The sequence below is a fragment of the Arvicanthis niloticus genome, chromosome 20, assembly GCF_011762505.2.
Source record: "Arvicanthis niloticus isolate mArvNil1 chromosome 20, mArvNil1.pat.X, whole genome shotgun sequence".
Classification (NCBI taxonomy): domain Eukaryota; kingdom Metazoa; phylum Chordata; class Mammalia; order Rodentia; family Muridae; genus Arvicanthis; species Arvicanthis niloticus.
The window spans coordinates 22,491,733-22,518,458 of record NC_047677.1 but is presented as its reverse complement, the minus strand read 5'-3'; the positions used below and the strand labels follow the sequence as shown (position 1 = coordinate 22,518,458).

The 26,726-nt window shown below is 37.3% G+C and overlaps 1 protein-coding gene across 1 annotated transcript in view; it reads left to right on the top strand.

The window, feature by feature from the left end:
* The window catches only part of Frk (fyn related Src family tyrosine kinase), an 89,319-nt gene that overhangs the window by 35,865 nt on the left and 26,728 nt on the right, over positions 1-26,726 (top strand). The window contains exon 2 of the mRNA XM_034524882.2: positions 4,737-4,858. Coding sequence (XP_034380773.1) covers positions 4,737-4,858 — 122 coding nt within the window. The remainder of the gene's footprint in view (positions 1-4,736; positions 4,859-26,726) is intronic.

The window sequence follows — 26,726 nt, the reverse complement described above, 5'->3', positions numbered from 1 at the left end:
TTTAGCTATGGTAAGTGACTAGATGTGGATGCGTGTGCCCAGCAAACTGTAGGCATTTTGTGACAGTGCCACTGACACCTCCTGAGCCACACTGGTGTGGGACAGTAGTTGGTTTTATTCATTATAATATGTGTCATGATAGATGACAATATCCTAACCCCAATTCCACTGTTGTGTTGTTCTAACCCACTTGCCACTTAGAGACCCTGTTTGCCAAGTTGACCTGTACTTTCTGTTCCTTGTTTGTTCATGAGGCACAGTTCCTCCCTCACCTCCAGAAACTGCCTATGGTATTTAGAGACTAGTTTCCTTAGCATATAGGGACAGAGTAAGATATTAGAGGTCAACTTTTATCAACCGTTCTCAGCACTTATTGATAGTGGTGCTTCTTTTTAAATTGTAGGAGGAAATTATATACATCTATTCAGAATTATGAGTGACCTAGATACCAATTTTTACCAGTTGATGCTGCAGTTCACACTCTAGTATATGTAATAATGAACTCTTAGTGAAGATAATGTGTCTATTTGCTTGTTCTTTCTATAGTGGCATAATGTTTGATTGCTAATGATAGTATTTAGATGTGATATTACTTAACATATTTATATGTGATATTCTTTAATGCTGTTTTTTTGGAAGAGTATGTTGGTTTGTGAGGGGTGTGTGTGGTGTATTCACTAGTATGTGTGGGTACACAAACTGTTTTATTCCTTGAGATAGGGTCTCTCACTGGAAGTAGGCTGGCAGCCAACCATCCGGAGAGATTCTCCTGTTCCTGTCCTGAGCAGAACTATCACATTCAGATTTTTATGTCATTGTTAGAGACTTAAACTCCCATGCTCAGGCTTGAGCAACAAGTACACAAATACTCTGACCCTCAGAACTATGTCTTCAGCCCCTTTATTTTTCTTAATGTTGTCTCTCTCTTTTTTTTCGTACATGATCACTTGCTAATCATAATGCAGATTTCATTAGTCTTTTTATTTAATAAGATGGCATTTATTAAGGAGGACATGAATGAAGGGTCACTTGGGACAATTAGAGATATAAGATCCCACTCAAATATTAACTGTGGTCCTGTCATGACTTCAAATCTAGAATATCCAAAGCAAACATACAATTTTTCTTTTTATTTAGTTCTCATCAAAGCTACTTAATATGACCAGGTCTGGACAAGCTCTAACATGTATAATTTCTTTTAATGTCACAATCAGTGCAAGGTCATTGCTATAATTCCTACTTACAAATGATAAAGTTGAGACACAAGGGGTTAAATGAATTTCCTACTGTCATGCTGCTATTCTTCTCTCTCTTTCTCTGTGTGTGTGTGCCCGTAAGCACATATGCATCTGTGTGCATGCATGTGCATGCATGTGTGTATGTTTGTGCTTTTTTGAGACAGGGTTTCTCTGTGTAACAGTCATGGCTGTCCTGGAACTCACTTTGTAGACTAGGTTGGCTTCGAACTCAAAGAGATCCATCTGCCTCTGCTTCTTAAGTGCTGGGACTAAAGGCATGCACCACCACCTCCCAACCAAGTTGCCATTCTTAAGTGGCTGACTGTACTTTTGAGATGTTCTGGAGTTATTAATGTTTGACACCCTGGCTGGCATGTTCCATCTGTTTGTATGTTCATATGTACTTCCCTCTCTCTGATTCCAGTGGTATTTTTCTTGTATCTATCAGTTTTGATTGTCAACATTTTGAATCTTGACCTGGTAACTTGTAGATTTTTTTGTGTGCATTCTTAAGTGACTTCATTTTATTGTGTATATTAAAGTAGATGTTAAATCATTCTGAAATTACATCTCATTACAAATCTCCACACTGTAAAGAAGGCTCACCAATCTTAGAGATATATACACATCTGTATATATGTACACACATTCTGGTTTTAAAAATATAAACAAATATAACACTCCTATTACTCTGAAGTTTAGCATTTTAATCCATCACTGGGATCTAGATATTTCCATGTCAGTATGATAGATGCCTGACAATTATTTGTAAAACACATTTTGAGCTTTGGTCACATATGTCGTACTTCCATGACAGGCATTTATTTTCTCTGTTTTAATCTTAAGGAAGCACTTCTTTTTCCCAGTACCCAAGTTATCACAGGTTTCTTCTTTTGAATACTGTATGTTATGGTATGATATAATAAAAGCATTATTTTTATTAAGTATCAATAACGCATATGAGTTTGTATGTATAGTGTATCATTTTACTGAATAATTCCTTTTCACAGCCAACTGTCAAACTCTGGCTTATTTTTATGCATCTTGTCCACATTCTAAATTTATGTGGAATGTTTCTTATGCTCCTGATTGCTGGACCATAGTTCTGAACTGTCTGCATGAGTAGGTCAGTAGTAAGTTATGGGGAGGTTGAAATACTTTGGTGAACAGCCGGGCCTGAAGTGTTCATGTCCTTCTAGAATGGTGCCAACTAGGTCTCAGAGCCTATGACAGCAACGGTCCTGGCAGGAGCTTCAACCTCAAATTAAGGAAGAGTTTCCACAGGTGCAAAGGTTGAGATGAGTTACTGTTTCCCCGTTAGGCTCAACAGTATCACATGCTCTAACTATAACAATCCGCAGCAGGTGCGTCATCTTTGAGTATGAAGGACGGCATTATAAGGTGGCTGCGAGCAGAAAATAACTTTTTATTTATGTTCTTCTCTTCCTGATGGGAGTAGAGCCAAGTGAATGTCTAAGAATGACATAAACAGATACATTGTCAAACACTTAAATTGAATCTATGTAGGAAAGTCCAGAATTGCTGAGACAGAAGTTCTGAAAATTAGTAAATTGTTTCTCTACAAATGAAGATCGCCTTATCTTTAATCATTGGATTTACACAAACCGCCGGCTCTTATGTATCTTGAGCAGAAGCACATCATTCATGGGCAATTATCCAAAATACAAATGTAATGTATGCATATGAAACTTACACAATGGAGTATTTATACATGAGAATAAAATATAGGAGATACCATAATTTTTAAAAATGTAACTTGCTGGCTAAATTGATGCATGATCAATGCCCCTTGAATTAGGAAAATGCACAGAGCTATTTCATCTCTGTTGATTCTTTGCTGGAAATACATGGAGACCCTTTTTTTTTCCATTTCTGGAAATGCTTGGCTATTTTAACTATTCATTTTAAATATTTTAAATATTTATAAACATATGTACATTTTTGAAAAAGTGCTTGCTTAAGTTTTATATAAATGACATTGCAATGTTGTGAATTGTTATTCAACTTTTTCTTGCACCCTTATGATTCATTTGTTTCCAACGCTGTAAAACTACACTTAATTCTTGTAACTGTTTATTCCCTGTGATGGATATTTAGGTTCTGTCTGTTTTTTTTTTCTTTTCTTTTTATGGTGCTGAGGATGAACCCAGGCCTCACAGCATGCTAAGCAAGCCTTTAACCTGCTTTCAATGTGCCAGTGGTAAAATTCTATAGCAAATTATTTTTGTTGCATATCCTTGAACATATAATATACACAATGAGCTGGTGCTGGATTGGTTTCTGAGTTGGCCATATCAAATTATTTTGCCACCACAATTGCATAAATGTTGTTTGATATCTTCTTCAACACCTAACAATAGGAAGTTGTCCAGTTGTAAAGCATATATCTATGTTTTATTGTAGTTTTATACATAATACCTAATTATGGATAGGCACTGGCTATGCTGCTTATTTGTATTATTTTCTTGACCTCTTATCTCTGTGAATTACCCACTTATAATCTTTGCCAATTTTCCCTGTTTTATTTTTTATTGCTTGTTGACTCCACAATACCAATCATATTTTGGTTATGTATTTTGCAAATATTTTTCAAAGGTTTGTACCTTGTGTTTTAATTTTAGCTTATAGTACATATTTTGGAACTAAAGCTTAAGGTGTATTATAATAAATATTCAAAATATTATCAGGTTTTTTTCAATTAGTGTTGTTTTTCCTTTTTGTAGATTTTTCTGTTTGGTTGTTGTTCTGGTTCAGTATCCTCAGAAAATTTTAAAATTCATCCTTTTGTATTAGAGCTCCTTGTGAAATTATTGTATATTCTGAAGGCAGCATATATGTGTTCTTTTGTTTAACGTGAACTTTTAATGATACCAATATCACTCACTGAATCATTCGTCCTTGGCATTAATTTGCTTGTGTGGGTTTGAATTTTGACAATTGTATTTAGATTATACTGACCATGTGACATTGAAGATCTGTGTAATTCTTGATTTGACCACACTTACAAGCTTGTGTGTTTAGTATCTGACATATTTCTATAAGCATAAGAAATAATACCATATTGTCATGGGCTTTGGTAGTGATGGAGGTGGTAAAAAAAAAGTTAAGGAGTGGAGAAAGTATTTTTAATTTTTCCCACTTTAAGGATGGTGGAACGTTTGAGAGTGCTGGTGAGGTTAACATGCAGTCGTCTGTGGCTATGCTTATATAAGTACAAGATCTTAGAGAGAATCAACGGTGAGGAAGGACATAGAGCAGGCACCAACCAGATTTTTGCTTTGTGCTTCCATTAGTAATCCCAGAGTAGGTTTCTAACATTCTGAAAAATCTTCTTAAGTACCAAAAGCTACCATTTATATGAGTGATGAATTCACTGAAGAATTTCAAATGTTTCTGATGCTGGAATGTTCTCTTCTTGTTCTTTTTAAAACAAATTCTGATCGGCTAATTGAGGTTTATGTCTCTCTTGTTTTTTAGGTGGTTTTTTGGAGCAATCAAAAGAGCAGATGCAGAAAAACAACTTCTGTATTCAGAAAATCAGACGGGCGCCTTTCTAATCAGAGAGAGTGAGAGCCAGAAGGGTGACTTCTCCCTCTCAGGTGCGGGCATTGTCCGGTGTGATTGGGATGTGAATCTGAAAGTTTGCAGTCAAGCACTTGCTATGTGTACCTAAGTATGTTAATGTCAAATTTTCCTGATTTCTTTTAGTCACAATTTCACCAAAATTAAAACCTACTGAACTACTTAGGAATAACACCAAAATTAGATAATCCTTTCTACCCTCATAGCTAGATGTTTCTAGAAACAGTTCCCAATATATGAACTGTAGATATGAAGGGAAAAGCCCAGGAATCATGAGATTGTGTTTCACATTACCTAAGCTTTTGGAAAAATGATTACAAAGAAGCAAAAATTGCGCTATCGTAAAACTGATCTGCAAAAATGCTATGTCCTTTCTCATTCCTCTTTCCCTCTTCTTCCTTCTGTGCCTTCACGTGTCTGTATCTGATAATTGGAAACAATAGAAATGTTGGATGAAAATGTATTTAGCAAGCCTACTGGATGCATCATGTTCTCAAATACAGTTTAAAACAAAATGCATAACTGTACTCTCCTAAGAAAACAGTGTAGGTGACTTGAGAAACACCTCCAGAGCTTTAGACACGCATGCCTGCTTTCACAAATCTCTGTTCCAATCCAGTTGCAACAGTGCAGAATATCCTTGTTTAGAGTTGCCACACCAACACACCTCTAAGTGTGGGACTTTCTTGCTCTTGCCTTGTTTAGATCTCTATCTGTCTAGTACATATCCTTCTCCACCACTTATTATTACCTTTCTAAGCATGTGCTACATTTTTCTGAGTAGACTAAACTTTTTTGGAGTGGGGAACAAATTCCTTTATTTCTCTTTCCTTGTGTTATGCTAGTCGCAATCTTGTGTAACTCATGGTGCCCTCTTGGCTTACTAGAAGTTGTGATTTCCTTCACAAGGCCACACTGAGTCCACCTTTTAGGAATTCGGACAAAAACCCTGGACAGGCTGTGCATAATTGACATCCTTTATCTTTCCACAAACCTGTGGTGCCAAAGATGGGAGGCTTCAAGGTCAGTGAAGCAGATACAGGTTTTGTGTTGGAGCTGTACTTTAGTTCCTGATGATTCTGGCAATGAATTAATATGGCATTCTAGAGTCAGATGAAACCCAACCTCATTGTTGCTCAGCTCCATGGATAAGAGAATGAAAATGATCTGATTTTCATTCTTGAGATGTGCCTAAATGTTATCATCTCTGGTTTTTGAGATGTTGCTGACACAGTAGTAATAACATTATTTAATATTGGCATTGGTCACTCATAATAGATACCCTAAAGGGTCAATCCTTTAACCTTTTACCTATGTAAATCCAAGTGATGAAAGTCAATATTTTATTCAATAGTTTTTCTTCTGGTTATAAAACACATCTGTAGAAACAACATAAGTTTTAAAAGAACAAAATCTACAATGCCACTAGTTGGAGATATGGTTTTATTTTAAAAAAATTGGAAAACGTGTTCTTTTATTCATTTATACATGAATACTATATATTTAGATTATATTTCTCCTTCTTTTCCACCTCCTGAACTACTTTTTTTTATTAATCATTTTATTCATTTACATTTCAAATGATACCCCCTTCCCAGTTACCCCTCCATCAACTCCTCATTCCATCTCCCCTCCCCCCTCTCCTTTGCCTCTATGAGAGTACTTCTTTATCCATTCACCCAGGCCTGCCTCACCCCTCTAGCATCCCCCTAGCATCAAACCTCCCTCCCCTCCCATTGATGTCAGATAAGGCCATCCTCTGCTATGTATGTATCTGGAATCCTGGCTCCCTCTTTGGTTTGTGGTTTAATCCCTGGGAGCTATGAGTGGTACAGAGTTAGTTGATATTGTTCTTCTTATAGGATTGCAATTCCCTTCAGCTCCTTCAGTCGTTCCCCTAGCTCTTCCATTGGGTCCCCAGGCTCAGTCCAATCGTAGGCTGTATTTGCAGCTGTATTGGTCAGGTGTTTTTAATGCTGCAAAAACTCTTCTTTCTATATGGCTCCTTTCTATAACTGACATATATTTATCTATGTATACATACTTATGCATGCACATTCTATATACAGGAAATAAAACAGATTATCTAATAATCAATGATGTATACACCGATGTACACCTATATCTACCACAAGTATATATGTGTATACATACGGACACTCATAGTTACAAGTGTGTTTTATAAAGCCAGGCTTCATTTCTCTTTCCTCGGATTTGCAGTGTCCTGTGAATGTTTCTACATGTTCTTTAGAACTTATTCTATACTACCATTTTAGAAGTTACATAACTTCTCATTTGTTTGAGGGGAATTCTCATGTTATGTGACTTATTTTGTGTTTTATTCATTGTTATTGTCAGTTATTTTGCTATTGTAAAGAATGATGCACTGGGAATCTTTATAGATAAATATTTAATATTTCCATGAGACTACTATTTTCATGAGAAGACAATCAAATCTTTTAAAAATCTAGGTACTTAATGAAAAAGAGCTATAAGAATGTTCCTTGTTTAAATGAATTCATATTTGTTTATTTGTCTTTCTTGGTTATCTACATATCCAATTTGGTCGTAGGTGTTTATGAAAAGCTAGAGTAAATGCTTCCAGTTAGCATAAGATATAGAAAAATGTCTCCACAGGGAAAGCAACCTGGAAGTAAAGTCTTGTGACTCATACATATCGTTGAATAATGCTGGGACTGCAGTGACTATTTAGAACATTCTCTACAAGGAGTACTGTGGGACAAAACAGCTTTACAGACTTAGAAGAGAATTACAAGGATATTGGCTGCTGTGAGCTGTGAATACCCCAGAGTTTGCTTATGGACTTAGGAAGTGCCTTAGAATTGCTTTGGGAGATCAGCAAATCATTATAGAGTCTTTTTCAACGAAGTCAGACAATTTAGAGCCTTACAAATTATCTGATTGCTGTGTATTCACAGGGGATAAAGTAAATGCATCTGATTATGTTTTGCTGAAAGGGAAATTCTCTTATTAGTGAGAAGGAAGGCTATGCAATGAAAAACATGGAAAGAAAAAGTACTTCAATAGATCCACATAAGACAAACAAACAAACAATCCAATCGCTGACTGTTGATTATCACTAAGGAGCCTCAGATGTATTACTCATAGATTTATTTCTTAGTGCTGTTGTCTTTCTAATCAGTCAGAATTGATGGTCTTCCATTTTGCTGACTACTGTACCATTAAAGGAAGGCAAACAATATCCCCTTTCCGTTGCTGTCTTTCCTGCATAACTTTTCTTTACAAGTATTGTCTTTATTCCTTGGGCAGCAAAGGCTTGCAGCTGTCAGAGAAGAGCTTCATAAGGGAGTATGATTTATTGAGGCTGGGACAGCTCTGGGAAGCAGTGGCCCAAGGTTGGGGTGGGTGCTAATTGGGTAGTTGCGATCTACGCATGATTGTCGGATCTTGTGAGGTCTGAGGAGATCAGAAACAAGACTTAGGGCCATGACACCTCTCATAAAGGCAAGACACTAATTAGCTATGAATTACAGCATCGCTTTTGGATATTACATATTATATGTGGTAGCCAGAGAATCTGTCTTCATTAGACCCATGACAGGTAGTTTTAGTGGTTCTATTGTTATTTGTCATGGTGTTAAATTGTTTTTCTGATGAAAAATATAGAATTCTGACTGCACATCAACTGGTTTGACTATTTCTCCACATCAATCAATTACTTAAAAGGAAATTATTGTTGCTTTTGCCATTAATATTAATTTGATGTTTGGTGTCTTATAAAGCATTTGTAGTCTTGTTTGATGTGCTCATTAAAGGATGTGTGCTTCGGGGGATAACACTGAGCCACAGATGAGTTTTTCACAATAGATTCTGCACTGTGCATTGTAGTTTGGCATCTATGCATAACAACCTACAGGGTAAGAGGCTGACTATCAGAGTCGCTGTTTTTGAAATTCTTTCAAGAGAAGACAGTAATAGATTTGAAGGAGTAAGGCAAGCAAGGGAATCGAAAGCTGATGTTATTTATTTTTTTCTGCTGTAATATTTATGTTATTTATTCATGCTTTTGCCTTTTTCTTTGAATGGGCACAGTGACAGTGCACGCAAGGTTGTGTGTGTGTGTGTGGGGGGGGCAACAGAGCTCAGTAAGGAGCAATCTTGGAATTGAGTCTGGAGGACAATTGTAGTATAGTTGTCTTACGAGAAAGGAGGGTACAGAGGCTGAGTCACCCAGAGAATGTCAGGCAAAGCAGAGGCTGCCCTTGTGCTCTGTGTCAGTTTGTATTACAGAGAGCCAGGACTATTCCTGGCAGATACCAGAGCTGTGCTTTTAGAGTGGCAGGACAGGTGGATAGTACAGGTGTGTGTGTGTCTGTGTGTGTGTGTGTGTGTGTGTGTGTATGTGTCTCTCTCTGTGTGTGTGTGTGTCTGCTTATGTGTGTGTGTATGTATGTGCATGTGCATGTGTGTGTGTGCCTGTGTATGTGTGCGTGTATGCCTGTGTATGTGTGTGTGTGTGCCTGTGTGCATGTGCATGTGTGTGTGTGCCTGTGTATGTGTGCGTGTATGCCTGTGTATGTGTGTGTGTGTGCCTGTGTGCATGTGCATGTGTGCCTGTGTATGCCTGTGTATGTGTGTGTTGAGTGCCTGTGTGTGTGTCCCTGTGCCCGTGCCTCTGTTTACGTGTATGTGCCTGTGTGTGTGTGTGTGTGTGTGTGTGTGTGCCTGTGTGTGGGCCTGTGTGTATGTGTGTGCCTGTGTGTGTGTATATAGATAGAACATTGGTGATCAGTGTCATGTATCTATGCTGAGGACTTTTAGACCTTATTTGACAAAGAGATATTTCAGGGAGAAGATGATGACTGGGTAACAGTTAGTGGGTTAGATTTTTATTCATCACTGTGACAAAAATACATGGCAAGAATCAGCTCAAGCAAGGAAGGGCTTATTGTGCTCTACTGTTTCAAGCGGGTAATCATCATGGTGGGGCAAGCCTAGTGGTCAGAGTATGATACGGCTAGTCATATTGTGTCTGCAATGGAGAGAGATGCCTGCTACCACTGTGTTCTCCTGTTCTCTCTCTCTCTCTCTCTCTCTCTCTCTCTCTCTCTCTCTCTCTCTCTCTCTCTCTACCCCCCCCACATCTTTTATTTAGTCTGGCACCTCAGCCTTTAGGTGGTACTGCCTCCATTTTCAGGGTGTCTTTATTATGTAGTTAAATATCTCTGGAAAAGATATCATAGACATACTCAGAAGTGTGTTTTTTTGATGGATTCTAAATCCAGTCAAGTTGTCAATAAAAATTAAACATTATGCTAATTTGATGAGAAGTGTGAGTGAAATGTTTATAGATAGCAGACTTGGGAGAAGAAGTACCTTAGATACAATGAACTGTAGTGTCCTAAAAACAAATTCTCCACATACCCCTTCTTTTTGGTAGAGAGAGTGTATGGGAGTGGACCTAGAACTTGGAATTAAAAAATACTTTTGTGTCAAGCATTCTGATTTAATGTCAAATATTTTCAGGATTGTTTAAATTTCCAGTACCTTCTCTCACTATTAAATATTAGTTCCTCTTGGCTAAGAAGCAGTAAAAATGGGGCCATAGGAAGTGAATTAAAGTGTATTCCATATTAATGCTGGGTTTTGCCCAGTGGGCTCCACAAATACCAACCCGAATCAGGATACTTGGGAAAAACTAGAGAGAAGAAAATGGATCTGAAGATGAACTGATAGGAATTTGTAGTTGATAATATATGGATCAAAAAGAGAAAGATGGCAAATGTCAGATCTCTCTGACAAGACAAGCGAATTCTATAGGAGTATTACTTGTGGTAATACTCTGCAGAGTATTTGTAGGTTCTGAGTGTTTTCTTCAGAAAAATTGAATAAGCATGCACAAAAAACAGAATAGCAAAGGATTTATCCAGAAACAAAGAGAAAGCACAGAATAGATGTTTCTGAAAGATAGCTGTAGGTCCTGAGCAAGCATGTAGTTCAAGAGTCTGGTCACTGCCCAGAAAACCTTCCCTTTGTAGGTCTAGGAAGAGGAAATGGTTGCTGGGTGCACAGTGTTGGTAGTCTGTCTTTTGATTGGTAGGCTTGGGTTATGTAACCTGTTGTTCATCAAGTATGTTCTTTCACACAAAACATCTGACTTTAAGAACAGTTTATGCTCATTTACACCTAGGCCTGCATAGGATTAAGATGGTAAATCAGGGATCTTTTTTTTTCCCCTTAGAGTTCCCTTAGAAGACACAGCTTGCCCTAGTGTGCATACACCTCAAACACATTCAGATATGCTTCAGGATTGGGATGAAAGGAGAGCTACTAAAGGTTTCCAGGCAGCTATAGATTGGAGTAAGTGGCTACTTTGAAGAGGGATTGTGTGTGCAGCTTGAGGCAGGTGTGGGCCCCAAGTTTCTAAGTAATTTGTTGTGAAAGGACTGTAAACAGCAGAGTGCTGGGTTGTGAAGCTATACCCAGGCTTCCTGCTTCAGGAAGGCTTATTTGTAGGGAGAATATAATAAAGGACTAATCTGAGTGATCTGAATTCTAATATAGTATATATTTACAAACGCCTCATGAATTAATTTTAAAGATAACTTAAAGAGAATGAGCAGAACACCAGGTCCCTTAGAAAAGATGTGTATCCTTCATGTTGACCTTGTATATATGGTTCATGTTGACCTTGTGTGTATCCTTCACACTGACTTTCCTCAGTGAATTACAAAGTCCTTGGGAAGAAGAAACTTTGCTGTTTCTTTTGTTTAATGCATTTCTGTCCCTCCACATTTCCCTAAGAGTCTGTAAAGATGGTAGACACTCAAGCGCTCTGTTCTTTATGCTGTAGTCCATAAGAACAAAGAGAAGCAAGGCCATTGACAGCTCCTTCAACCAGCAAGCCTGTATGAGCACAGTTAATCCTCTTGTCTTCTATGCTTTATATTATTTTAGAAACAGCATTTCATACTTGTAGCAGAGTCTCCACAAGATGAGAACAGGCCGGTGTCTTGCTGGCGTTAATGTGGATTGCTTTTTAGTATTTCACGCAACACATACCCTAATAGATTAGCATATTTTCAAGTAATATGGCTGTGGTAGAAGAGACAAAGTGGAAGATGTCACTCTTGAGTGTGACTCCTGCCTCACATCCCATCTCTGACAAGTCCAGAGTCCTGCCTCAGACCTGAGTCACACATCCTGCTCAGCCACCACGATTACTTCCAAACTTTCCAGAGATGCTGATTCATTCACATCTCACTCTGGCCCTGTGGCAAAAGGCTCCGTGTTTCCTTAGCAGTCCCCTGAGCTCTCTATTCATTCTTCATTGAAAATTAATGTGAACCTTGTGGCCACTACTGTTTTGTCATTAATTCTGTTACTATTAACCATAAGAGTAAATACAATTGTATATCCAGAGCATGAACAAGTACTAAACTTGGGGGAAAAAGTTGTTCCTTGAATTTATTGTGTAATGAAACTTGTATGGATTCGGGGAGCGTTTGATATTGGTTAAAGATGTTTGCTTTATAGAAAGTGCACACGCGGCAGAAAGGAAATCGTCTGTTAATAACTCCACTATCTCATATAGAATGTATTAAATTTTAAACATGTTGGTGCCATCTTAGAAAACGCCTTTTAATTAAAGTCATAATTTAGTTGTGTTCAGCTTAATTGCAAATATCATTGACTGTAATAGCTAGTGACTTTTCTGTGAGTTATGGTATACGCTGTCTTTTCTTAATGTTACTACCGAGAAGTTGTGTTTCAAATGTTTTAAATACTCTATAAAGTTAAATTAACATTTTATTATGCAGTCCTTGGATTGGTGCTTGTGCATACATATGCAGATACACAGGCAGAACACCTTCCTCCTCTCTGGGGTGCTGACTGTTGGAGGGAGCTCTGACTAAAACCTATTGCTAATGTTTTTAGATGCCATGGTATTCTTTACAGGATGTTTTCTTTTTTCCTTTTCTGTTTCTCTGTTGAAGCCACAAAGTCTTTTGGTTTTGAATCTCTTGTGATTTTAATTTACAATATTCTCTGTTATCATTTTGAGCTACTTGAAGGAAAGGCCACGAAGTGCCACATTGTTGCTCTCGGAATGGAACTCTGTAAGAACTAACCTCAGTTAAGTAGAAGCTGATGTCATATGGATGTCAGTGAATATGATGTCTTTGTAATTCATGATACAATGAACTTTTAGTTCTGGCAAATTAAAAGTGGTCTTTTAGTATATTTTGTCTCACATTGCCTTCATAGTTGAGAGTAGCTAGCTCACAGTTTCTGAAGACAGTATCTCCTTACGTTGTTCTGTCCATCACCTCAGGAACACATGAAGAGTTATAGACCCTTAGCAGCCTTGAAAACTATGGACACGCATAGTAATTTGTTAGAATCACCGTGTTAGATAGATTCCACTCTTCCCTCTGTTTATAGGAATGTAGATGTAACGTAGATATGCAATGGCTAGAATATAGATGTGTAAGTGGCTATAGATGATGGCTGGTCAGGAGGAAGGTGGAAGGACTCTTTGACCTGTGCTCAGCATGTGCCCTTACCTTAGAGAGGAAAGACATTGTATTGCAAAGGCAGCTACTGCTACCCTGCTATGTGGCAGCAACTCCACGATCCTGCACTTCCTACATCTGAGTGGGACAGCAGCTTTCATCCAAGCAGATGTGACTTCATTTGAAGACAGATAGGTGATAACGGTGAAGCTGGTCTGTGAAGCTGACCTTCAGGAGAAGAACAAATCAGAACAGCAGCCTCTCATGATTGTTTTCACACATTCTTCTGGTTAAACACTGAGCATTCGCATCAGCGCCAGCTTGAAGTGGTTTATAAAAACCAGAAAATAATTATTTCTTACTGTTCTTGTGGTTAGGAAATCAAAGGGATATTTAGCATGTAGGAAGGGCTCTTTTCCTGGTATACAGATGGCCATCTCATCTGTTAAAGAGAAGGCCCTGGGTTCTTCTTGACAATGCATTTAAGGACTCTACCAGCTTGAGTCCTTATCTCCCAAAGGCTTCACCTCCAAATCCATCATTTAGGGACTTGTGGCCTCAATGTATGAATTTTTATTTTAGAACAAGCAAACCTTCAGGTTATATCTGTTGCAAAGTATTGAGCTGTTTCTTTTCTAGTTTAATTTTTCATTAGTTTTAAGACTTTCATGCACTGTATTTTGATCTTATACAGCCCCCTACCAGCTCCTCCTGTTGCTAGTGATCCTGCTAGTAAAGTAGAAGACACGCCCACCTCACAAAGTAAGAGTTGATAAGCATGTAAGACATGTGATTAGAGGCAGGGCGCTTTAGTGGCTCTGCGGCATATACTCATGTGGGAACTGTCCACTCATCTAATGGAGAGAGAATGAGAAACAGCTGTCTATGTTGTTTCTGCCTAATTTCATTCCAGTTTTAGTATATGTGCTGCTGAAGTGGGCACATAAGTCATAATCCCTTAGGTAATAGAATTATTATTATTATTATTGTTGTTGTTGTTGTTGTTGTTTTTCGAGACAGGGTTTCTCTGTGTAGCCCTGGCTGTCCTGGAACTCTCTCTGTAGACCAGGCTGGCCTCCAACTCAGAAACCTACCTGCCTCTGCCACCCAAGTGCTGGGATTAAAGGCATGCACCACCACCGCCTGGCACCTAATTTCAGATAATTTTATTTACTCCATAGCAACAGTTGCCTGAGATTCTGGCTACTTATCACTGAATTTCCCAACTTACATTTTAAAACATTATTAGCCAACATGCTTAAATTGATCACAGATTAGCACTTATGTGTATTTAAATCACTGTGTATTAATTTGGCTAGACAAATCTTTTTAAAAATATCTGAGAGTACCAAACCTGAGAGTACCATGCTACACTCTACAGATTTGTCCTGATGTCCAGAGGTAAGTGTAATAGTCCTTACCTTCATTAAGGAAACTTGCCTTTGCGATAGATGGAGACCATTACAGAAAACCTCAATCAATCAAAATGCATTGTTGTGTATCCTAGTCCCAATAGAGACATCTACAAAACCATTCCAGCATTCAAGGCACAGGAGCCTTCCAGGGCGGGTGGAAAGATTGTAAGAGCAGAGGATCAGGGAGTTTGATGTGAAACTGTGTCTCCCAGTAATGTCAGAAGCTACACCCATAGAGCCTCACCACTGTGACTGATTCAACATGAAGTTGACCAATATACATGCTAAAAGGAAAGACCACAAAGCCTCAGCCTTTCACGAAGAACTATAGGCAACTAAGAAATGCTAAGAATAGAGTAAATACATGTCTCAGAGAAGAACACAATAATTGGTTGTCCAGTTCCAGCAGGTCCTAAAAATATACACAAAAGTAACATTATACAGACTGAGCAGAATATATTTAGGAACATATTTGGGTATACATAAGCATATATGTATATTATAACTATTAATGAAAAAAGAGGTCATTAACTTGAAAGTGAGCAAGGAGGAGCATACTGGAATGTTTGGATAGAAGAAAGAGAACAAAGATATTAATAAGCTATGAGAAAATGATATTAATAATTATTAATCTTGCCATTTTAGCCACACATGTCCTTACTTAAAGTAATAAATCTGCCATTTGAGTTTTCTTTCCTTTCTTTTTTTAAAAAATCTTTTAAATTAGTATATACAATATCATGTTTTATTCTAGCAGTTTTGTTATTTATTTTAATTGTAATTTTATGTGCATTTGTGTTTTGCCAGCACGTACATCTCTGGGAGGGTGTCAGATCCCCTGGAACTGGAGTTGCAGACAGTTGTAAGCTGCCATGTGGGTGCTGGGAGTTGAACCCAGGTCCTCTGGAAGAGCAGCCAGTGCTCTGAACTGCTGAGTCCAGTACCATTCCTGTCCTTCCTGTTTCTCATCTTGTACTTTCCCAGCTCTTCTGTATGTCTTCTCCCTGCTTCTTTATCTCTTGGCTTTCATGCCTCTCTTTCTTTACCTCTTCCCACCTCTGTATCCCTCTTCTCATTTCATAGCCTGTGCTCAGACCTCACACAATGCGCATGAATATGGACATTTTAAATTAGAATTTGCTTGTGAGCAAGAACAAGTGATTTCTGTTTCCCAGTTCGATTCACATTGCTAAATAGAATACTTCACAGTTCCACCCATGGCTCTCTAAATTTCATGTTTCTTTACAGCTAAATAAAATTCTCTTGTCATATACTACATTTTCATTATCCATTTATCCATTTAGAGACATGTAGGCTAGTTCTAGTTCTTTGTTATTGTGAACAATACAGCAATAGACATTGATGTATAGGTAACCCCATGGTAGAGCTGAGTCTTGAGCATATGTCTTAGAGTGGAAGAGCTGTGTCATAGAGTAGTTATTCTTCTCATTTTTGCCAAACGCCCATACTGATTCCCATAATATCTGTACTAAGTTACACTCCCAGGAACAGTAAATAAGGGTTTCTTTTTTCCTAAATTCTACCCAGCATTTGTTGCTGTTTCTTTTCTGGGTTGTAGCCATTCTGAAAAGAGTGAGACAAAATCTCACAGTAGTTTTGGTTTGCATTTCTCTGATGCACATATAATATGTGCAGCATATTCTAGTGTAATCTTTGATATGACCTTAAACCATCCTGTGCTTCCTGAGAGTTATACCATCTACTGCAATTAGATTTTCTAGCCTGGTCTTCATAATGTTTGTTTTTTCTTTCTTTGAACAAAATGCACAGGACTAGGCAGTTGGATCTCCTTGAGTTTGAGGCCAGCCTGGTATTCATAGTGAGTTCCAGGATAGCCAGGGTTTTGTAGAGAGACCCTGTCCTAAAAGAAAAAAGAAACAATGCAAAAACAAGTAAATAAACAAAATCCCAAGAACCAAAACCAAAACAAAGTTATTTTTCTGTTCAGATAGTGTTCATTCTTAAGAACTTCCGTACTTTTGAAACATATATCATGTTCCTTAAACTGAGAGTGGGGAAATACTTTCTGCAATCCTCTTTTAAACTCTCAAATAAGAAGATACAGATCTGTATATTGATTATCCATTATCACCAATGCAATGGAGTAAATAACCAAGACATTACATTGTACATATAATAAGTGTGGCTGGGATGAATTCTGTATGGCCTATATTTGTGAATAGCGAGAGGAAATTGAAGCTAACAGTTTTCTTAGTTTGGAGGCTCACATCATAGTGTCAGCTCAATGATCTCGTTGGAAAATAAGGATGGAGGATCAAAAGTTATGGGCTGTGAATGGCAGGGAGGCAAAGGGAAGGAAGAACAATTCAAGCTGAGATGTCAGCCGTAGGCATTCAGTTACTCCTGTATTCTGTATGCAGTCTATGAGAATGCTTCATTAAAAAAGAAAGAAAGAATAACTATGTAAGCTTCCTCAGCACCCCTCTGAAATGCTACCATTGGCCAGCTTTTGACTATATCCTCCCTCTTGTGGTATAACAGCAAATAACATGCCATGAAGCAAGGAAACAGAAATATTTTGTCTTTTATTTTTACTTTTTCTCTCCCAAAATACCACCTTTATTCTTAGAATGAGAAAGAAGATCCACATATACAGTTGAAAGATAATATAAAGTATATCAAAGTATTATCAAAATTATAAAATTGTTAAACATTACCAGATGACATTTAATTTAATTAACTAATGTTTTATTTTTTCATAAATGTATAATGCTGCCTTCAGCTGCATCAGTCTCTCCCATCCCCCCTCTTCCTTAGAATTGCTTCCATTTTCCCATAGTCCCTCATTACTTCCTTCTCTTTGTGCATGTATGACCCACCAAATTTAGTTTTATTTTCTTCTGTGGTATAGCTACTGAAAAGTTGCTCTTAACTTCAGAACATAAACTGCCACTCATCCTCATGCATGTTTGTTTTTTATTAAGTAATTTATTTATGTTTTCAGTCTTGAGGCCTCAGTGGCTTATAGGAATGTTAACATTATCTGATTTTACTTGAAAATCATTTCTAAAAATTTGTGCTGTGAATGAAAACACCTAATTGGCGGCAATGCTATTTTTATTTCCCTCGAAAGACTGACAGAGGTTTAAATTTTCTTATGGTGTCCAGTTTGTATCCAGTGATTGTCATGCAAAATGTGTTCACTATATAAAGAGGAAACCAAATAAATACAATCCAATTTAATATGGTGGTTCTAATTTTAAACTGTGTGCTTAAAGTGATTCACGCATATTGGATAATTTATAGTTATTTATCAACATCTGATCAATCAGGAGGAAATTTCTAATACATTTAAAAAACATGTTTTGCATTCATTTATCAGAAACTTTGGCACAGGAACTAGACTCTTAGAAATCCTTTTGCTGCCTTAAAAGCCCATTCCTGACAGAGGCTAAATTTACTTTCCTGGCTGTTTAACAGGGTAGGGACTTCTTTTTTGGTTCTCTTTCCTTGCAGAGCTCTCTCTTTAACACCTGCAGGTGTTCACAAAAAATGATGAAAACTGAAACATGGAGAAGATGAAAATATAACAGAAAAATAAATAAGCAAAATTATACTTCCATGTTTTATGTAATTATACTGAGAGGCATTTTCTGCATCTCCACTGTAAGCCTACTCCTGAGTGAAGAGATGATTCTGGCTTTAAGGAACTTGTGGTTCATTCATCAAATATTTGTTTAGTGCCTTTTATGGCCCTGTAAGTCATCAGAGGGTTGAACTATAATAGAAAACAAGACAGTCCCTGAGTCTTGAACATATATCCCAGTTGGCAATAGAGGTGAGATGTAAATGGAATAGAAGAGATGCATTCATGTAGGAACAATACCTATTTATTTGTTGAGCTACTCTGGCTTTTAGCTAAGTAAGAAAATCATCAAAGTCAAGGAAGGTATTTTTCTCTACATGACAATACCAAGCTGGAATAGAAATGGAGGTTGCTTCTTTACAATGGGGATTTGGAAGACATTGGAAAGCAGAACTGTGGGATACAGTCCTCTTGGTTGGAAGGATCTGGTCGTGGTGGCTTCAGCTGGATCCTCCCATGAGCAGTGTCTCCTTTCCCAGTAATTAGCTACATGGTACACAACAGACAGATATTGAATATTTTATGTCTTGTTACAGTTAGCTCTGTGAAGTGCACTTAGTTAAAAATTCACTTACGGAGAATCCCAGAGATGGAGAGACAGAAGTAGCTTGTCCAAGGTCATACAACTAGAAAGAAAAGAATCTGAGAGGTATACATAAGCAGGCTGTTGGGTTCAGAGATTTTTATGATGCCTATTCCACATTAAAATAAAATAAAAGATGAAAAGTGGGGTCAGATTTAATGTTAGGTAGAGATTCCATCTGTCATTCTTTAAATATAAACACAGCAGCAAGCCTGTTTTATCAAGGTTTATCTTTTATCCCTCCCCACTCTTCTGAAATGGCCTTGAGGAGAAGAGACTTGAGTGTCTGCTTAAGGGGCAGCTCAAGTGGTGTCAGCTACCTATGGTTTTGGAAGTACTACAGTGGCTATCATGCACAGAAATATGCTCAAATTTAAGTGACCTTATTATAATGGTCACAATGGTCTTGCAGAGCATCTTTGACTCTGCTTTATAGAGGAGAAAACAGAAGTTAGAGGACATGAAGAAAATGCTTTACAAGCTTTTAGAGAATGTGGTTTCCACCCCAACTGTATGAAGACCAAGCCCAGCCTCTTCCCTACTCCATGTTACCTCACAAGGAAAAGACTTAGGAAGAATTCCTTATCATCGCTAAATAATGTTCCATTCATAAATCCTCATGAATGAGTTTACCAAACCTTTCTTAAACGACAATATGAAAAAAAATGTCCCTGAAAAGATCTCTAAATCACCACCGAGTCAGAGTCAGCACACTAAAACAATTTTCTTCAAAATGTAGACTTCATTTATTGGTCCTTAGCACATTCACAGTAGGATTGGGTGTTGACCATGTGATTTGGAGTCTGACTCAGCAGCCTCTTTATATATTAGCCACTTAGAATTTCTCTGAGATGGCAAGGCAATAAGCTCTTCCCATTGGGACTGAAGGGAACAAAGAATAATAAACATTTCATTTGGGTCTTTTATAGATTCATCATTTCTGGACCTATCTATTCCTCAGGTGTACTGAAAACTTATTTATTTGTTTATGTACTATTCCAAATGTATAAGGTAACCTAAACTCCACTAATTTTTAGCTTAATTTGATTTATTCATAAATGTTATTTAGATATCTTGAGAGCTTTGTTATATTAGACAAATGCTGCAACTGAAAAAAAAATCACTGAGAAAGTGTAACTGAAGTTTAGAGCAATGAGTTCCTGGGCCGGAAGCATCTTTCCAAGAACTCTGGTTGGTTTTTTAAGATGCAAGGCTTAAGACATCCACCGATCTGAACCTATCTGGACTTTGATTTCACCTCTGGCACATAATTGTGAGTGACCTTGAGCACCTCATTAAAGCCAGTTTAGCCTCATTTTTCCATATCAGGGCTGATTCATTGAGATCATGTATACAAAGCCCTTAGCACTAAATTTGATGTGTAATAAAAGCCCAATAAACGATAATTGTGACAATGATGAGATGGTTTTGGTTACTAAACTAATAAAGCAATTAAGTCGTGATCTTCACAATCAAATGGCTGCGTGTTTGAGGACAGGTACAATGAAAATGTATAATAGCAACACTGGAATGTCTAGCCTCTAGGGCCTGGAGGCTGGAATGCAGTGGAAGACTTGGGGTCAAGGGAGCCACTCTGTCTAATTAGGCTAGCTAAAAAGCTTAAGGAAGGAAGAGATCCTGGGCCTAGCCTTGAAAAATTAGTTAATATGTAATGTATATATAGAAGGCATTCTCCTTGTAGCTAATAGTTTATGCAAATGAACAGGGATATGAAACAGAATATTGCCTTCTGGAATTATAAGTAAATACTTAAATCATGAAGACAGAGTACAGAGATTACTCTTAGGGAGTCTAAACTTTAGTTAGTGGGGAAGTGCTTTAGCATTATGGAGAAGAGCAAAAAGTTAATATTTCATTTTAGAAAGACAACCGTGTTGATGATGGAAGATGGACAACGAGACTGGAGACAATTTGCATTTGACTTTACTGATACAACCATCGACAAAGCACTGATGAGCCCTTAGTAAGAGTGACAGTGAGAAATGTGGAATGAGGGAACATAGTGTCCACTGAGTTAAAAAGTCAGGAAGAGACAAGAGTCAAAGGTGATCCCTTATCTCTAGCTTTAATATTGATCCCTATGTCTCTAGCTTGAATGTCTTAGGTTTTAGGATGGTTGTGTGGAATTTCAGCTAAGAGGAAACTTTGGAGAATGAGAAAATATGAATTAATTTTTGTTGGTAGAAGGTCTGTCTTAGTTAGGGTTTTATTGCTGTGATCAGACACCATGACCAAGGCAACTCTTATAAAGAACAAGATTTAATTGGGTTTGGCTTACAGGTTCAGAGGTTCAGTCCATTATCATCAAGGTGGGAACTGGCAGCATCCAGGCAGGTATGGTACAGGAGAAGCTGAGAGTTCTATATTTTCATCTGAAGGCTGCTAGCAGTATACAGACTTCCAGGCAGCTAGGATGAGGGTTTTAAAGCCCACACCCACAGTGCCATACCTACTCCAACAGGGCCACACCTTCTAATAGTGCCACTCCCTGGGCTGAGTATATACAAACCATCACAAGGTCACATAGAATGAACTTCAAAAGGATGTTTTCGCACAAATATATAAAGTAGCCTGAGCTTGACCATATCTAGACTGCCACCCTTCTGCTTTGCTCTCTTTCCACTCCAGCCAGTCACATTCATCCCTCTACATACCTTAATTTCTGCTTTCATGTCAAGTGCACATGCGCAGTGTTATGTATCTATGTAAACTCTGGAATGACCAATGAGAAAGACATATGACATCTGTCTCCTGAAGTCTGACTTCATTCACTTAACATTGACAATCTATCATTTGTTCTATTTTCCTAAATCCAACACAACTTTCTTCTTCTTTTAGGCTCAATAAAATTTTGTTACAGACACATACCACATTTTCTTTACTACCCCTTTCTCCATTGACAGACACCTAGGTTGATTGTTTAAATAGAACTGCATTAAACATCTATGTGCAAGTATCTCCGTGATATGTTGACTTACTGACCTTAGGGTAATTTACTCAGGGGTGTTATTTTGGGTCAGGTCCTAGTCCATCTGCATGTGTTCTCCCCACAGTGGCTTGTTGAGGCTACATCACTACCAGTGTTGCATGTGTCTCTTTACCTAAATGTTGACTAGCATTTGTTCTGATTTATTTTCTGAATGATAGCCATTCTTAGTGGGTAAAATGAAATCTCAATGTAGTTTTAGTTTATATTTTCCTGGTGACTGATGAATTTCTTTTTAATGTTTATTAGGCATTTATATTTCATCTTTGGAGAACTATTTATTCATTTCACTAGTTCATTTATTGGCTGTTTATATGTGTTTATTTGATACACACACACACACACACACACACACACACACACACACACACACACACACACACACACACTAATTCCCTGTCAGATGTGCAGTTGGCAGGGATTTCTCCCATTCTGTAAGTTGTCTCTTTAGTTGAGTGTTTTCTTTGAATTAAATATTTACCTCCTTTTTATTTGAAGTCCCTAAAGGGATACAGAAGATGAATGAGGGCAGCTTTTTAAGAGGGCAAGTTGTTAAATAGAGGACCTAAAGATGGCTGAAATATTCTACAGAGGGCTGAGTAGGTACCTCTCTCCTTTAAGGGGTATCAGTGGTAGAAATTTACCTTACCACAATCTCATTCTTAAGCAGCACTCATAGCTGGAAAGTTATTTGTTTTCAGCTTGGAGTAGTCATATGAGATAACATCATTAAAATCCTTACCCATTTTCAATAGGAGAAGATGGTGTGGATTAAGATTGTAGATGTCAGTCTCACTGTCTATTTTAGACCAAACCATTAATATTTGCATGCCCTGGATACAGAAGCAAGTTATTTGCTATCTGCATGAATTATATTTCTGTCTTTGTCATAAAAAACTAGAGAAAGTTCAACTCAAAAGAAGTAAGCTTTAGTTTTGTCTCTTGGTTTCTTGCTTTTTCAGTGTATGGAAGACTGACCCCATTGTTTTCTAGCCTTTTACAAGGCAGACCATCACTGTGGGAGAGCATATGCTGGAGCAAAGCTGCCTTTCTTATAGCATCTGAGAAGCAAAGATAACACCGAAGAGATCAGGTTTCAGTATATCTTCCAAGGGCCCCAGTGACTTAGCTTCTTTCAATTTGTCTCTATGCTCCCAAAGACTCTATTGACAAAGGCTCTATGTACCAAACAGATTATTAGTAATGCTTTTACCGATTCTCCAAGAGTCTTTTAGTTTACTTAAGTTTACACATGAAATTAATTTTTACACATAAAATATATTTTTCATATGTATATATGAAAAATTCAGGATTTTATTATTGTTTGAGACCTCATTTAATACAACGAAATTTCTAGGAATGATAGCATGTGGTTTTAGAAGTAAGAATGAATAACTGGGAAATTACCAAAAGTTACCTTTGCTGTAGAAAAATCAAGGTTGAAAATGGAAGGAGACAATATGATAGTATGAAAGTAAATGAGTAAGTATGCAAAATGAATCATTCAAAAGGAGATTGCATTAGCTCTTCTTGTGCTATGATGAAACAAGAAACACAGCATAACAGGGGACAGGCTTGTCATGGGTCATGGTCTCAGAGTTTTCAGTCCAGCTGTGCTGAGGCAGTTCATGATGCACAAAGGCAAGCTGTAAGCTGTCTCTCAGGAATCCTTGAGAATGGAGAAGAAGGGGCCTGGAAAAGAGCACATCCTTCAAAGTCTTACCTTCTGTGACTTTCTCTGTCCAATTAGTCATCCATTCTCTATAGCCTATCAAAGACTAAGTCACTGATGATGTCTGGGCCTTTATGACCTGTTGACATTCAGTGTCTCCACCTCATTTAACACATGAGCCTCTAGGAGGAACATTTTCATATCTGAACCCCAATAAACAGAAACATTTATTAAAGATATAAAATGTGATTTCAAGGTATTTTTTTATTACTATTCATTACAGTTCCTCTAGCAATTTTTATGTTTATTCTGCTTAAATGAAACATGGTGAGGAAAGAGAGAGTAAGTAACAGTAGTCTGAGTTCTAAGGACAAATAAGAATTAGCCTTAGTTCCCCATCATGGGGAAGGTTTTTTTGAGAGTTCTGGTGAAGAATTGAAGTCCTTCAGAGGACTTTGGAACCTGTAACATGCTTCTTGGAAGTTATTATCATGTCTGCTTCAATCAGGTCATGAGTGGTGGATGGTTGGTGGGTTTTTTCAATTGTACCCACCTTCATAGGCCATGCTGCAGGGTTAGACTTGTAGCCAGTCCTGCAAACAACTAATACATCACTCTAGAAATGTAGGCATTCCTTTAAACATCTAGGCATTTTCTCCAATTATTAAAAACTTAAAAATTTATTAACATAATTCAACAAAATTTTACAGTTCACGTATTAGGTTCTGTTTCTTCAATCTCTCTTCTCTAACAAAATAGTGGAATTTCAAATCATCTCTAGTTGTCCCTTTAAGAGTTCTCACATATTTTGGAGTGCCAAAACTTCTAAGATCAGAAATCCTAAAACAAACAAACAAACAAACAAACAAACAGGTTGTTTCATTTCTCAGTTCCTTCATTAGAAAGTTATGTGTTGAGCATGTTGACACATGCTTGTGGTCACAGAAGAAATTCTTCTTGACATAATTCAGTGCTATTTGACTGTTTACCATTTAACTTGTGCAAGGATTCACAAAACAGAATAAATTTAAGTTGTAGTGTTAGAACATTGTAAAATACCAATAAATAAAAAAAAATCAAAGGAGAAGAAACAAGAACTGGTTCTTGTTGAGTCTCCCATGGTAGATACTTATAAGAATTTAGAAATCAATTTAGCCAGGGGTTCTGTGGGAGATGAGGCAGAAGGGGAGACATATTGTGCTTTTTGAAGAGAAAATGGATTATGACTTTAGATGTGAAAGAAAGATGGATTTCATTGTTTCTTCATGTAAAGAGTCAAGTGTAGAGATACTAGCTTTAAATGGGTAATTTTGCATTGTTTCTCCAAAAACAAACAAACAAACAAACAAAAAACCAGACTGAAAGCATTATGTGTATGCTGTTATTTTAAAGGCTGTGTACTGTTATTATAGCTGACATGAAAAACAGATGCACTAAAACACCCCCACATTTGCCAATCAAAGGGTAATCTTCATGTTGGCAAATTTAATCATCTTTGTCCATATGCAATTATGATTTCCGCACGGAACCTCAGCTGGATTCCTTCAGCAGCTAAAGGCTCTGGAGCATGCGAACTGCCAGCTGTATCCTTGTGCTTATAATTCTGATACTCTCTTAATTGTATATCTCATTTCTTTTACGTATTACAGTAAGTACATATCTCCTCCTCCTGCTAGGTAACTTTTTTTTACAGTTGTTCAGTTTCTATAATTAAGTCTCAATTCCCAGATTTCCTACAATTCAACAATAATTTAGTTTTATAAAATGATGCAGTGGACATTCTTGCTTATGTTGCTTTTCCTCTTTGGGGTGATTAACTGTTGTTTCAGTTTTCCATACAGGAGCTTTTATTGGATTTCACGATTCAAATTAGTCCGTAATAATAGAGTTTATAAGCACCTCCCCTTTACAATGTAATGCTGATATTGATTGTTGTATTTTTCAAGTTTGCTTTATGGTCTGTATGGGAAATTTATTTCTCATTTTAATATCATAAATATTTAGCTCTCTCTCTCTCTCTCTCTCTCTCTCTCTCTCTCTCTCTGTCTATTGGACTAATAGTTGATATTTTTCTTTAGGGAATCATGTAGTTGAATGCATTTATGTCTTTATTGTGAGCTAAAAAAGAACAAAGTCATATCTGTCCTAGCTCTCACCGGTGAGAATGGCGTCTGAAGATGCCACGTAGGCTTTAGTGTCATTGTCACTGTGGTACTTCCTTTCTGTTTGTCCCAATTTCTTCCTCAATTTACATATTCATTTTTGTAATTAAAGCATTATGTTATTTATTTCTTTACTCATTTTGTAGTGATGGAGATTGAACCCAAGGCTTATGCATGGTAGACTCTACTACTGAAAGATTATGCCAGCCCCCATGTATTTATTTAAAATTTTACTTTATTTTGTGATTTAAAATCTTGATCCTTTCTAAAACAGGGCAGAGACATAACTAAATAAAGTAATATTAATATTTGAATCATTTCCTTAGGGTAAGTTTTGAAAAGGAGAAGCAATGGCTATTATGTCCTATCTCAACCTAATGAAAAGAGTTTCTGCAGAAAACTGAGGTGGTATAACGCAAGAATGTTAATATCTGGTGATTTATTGTAGATACAATATCAAGTGAAGGGTCAGAATGCCAAGAGGAATAAGGAGTCAGACTGCTTTGTAGAAGGTTTTATTGCAAAACCAGACATGCATTGCAAAACCAGGCTATTGTCATGCAAAATTTTATGCAAGAGATAATTTTCATTAAAGTTTCACTTAAAGTAGTAAATGTTAAAATTAAACATCGGTAATTAAAAAGATACTCATTTGCTTTAGCTATCAGACATACAAGCAAAACTCTCATTCTATTCTTAAGATAGAGGAGTCAGGTAAGCTGACTCTGAAAATGAAGGGGGAAATTGACTTATTTCTGTAAGGGGGTTGAGCTCTATGGGTCTTGAGAATAAGTTCCAAACATGTAGTAAGCATTTGAACAGCTGAATGGCTCAGGATTATGATTTCTGATACACAGAACGGAAAAGAAAGCTGAGTTTGATTGACAGTTCATTTGCTATGCTGCCTCTGAAGATCAGCA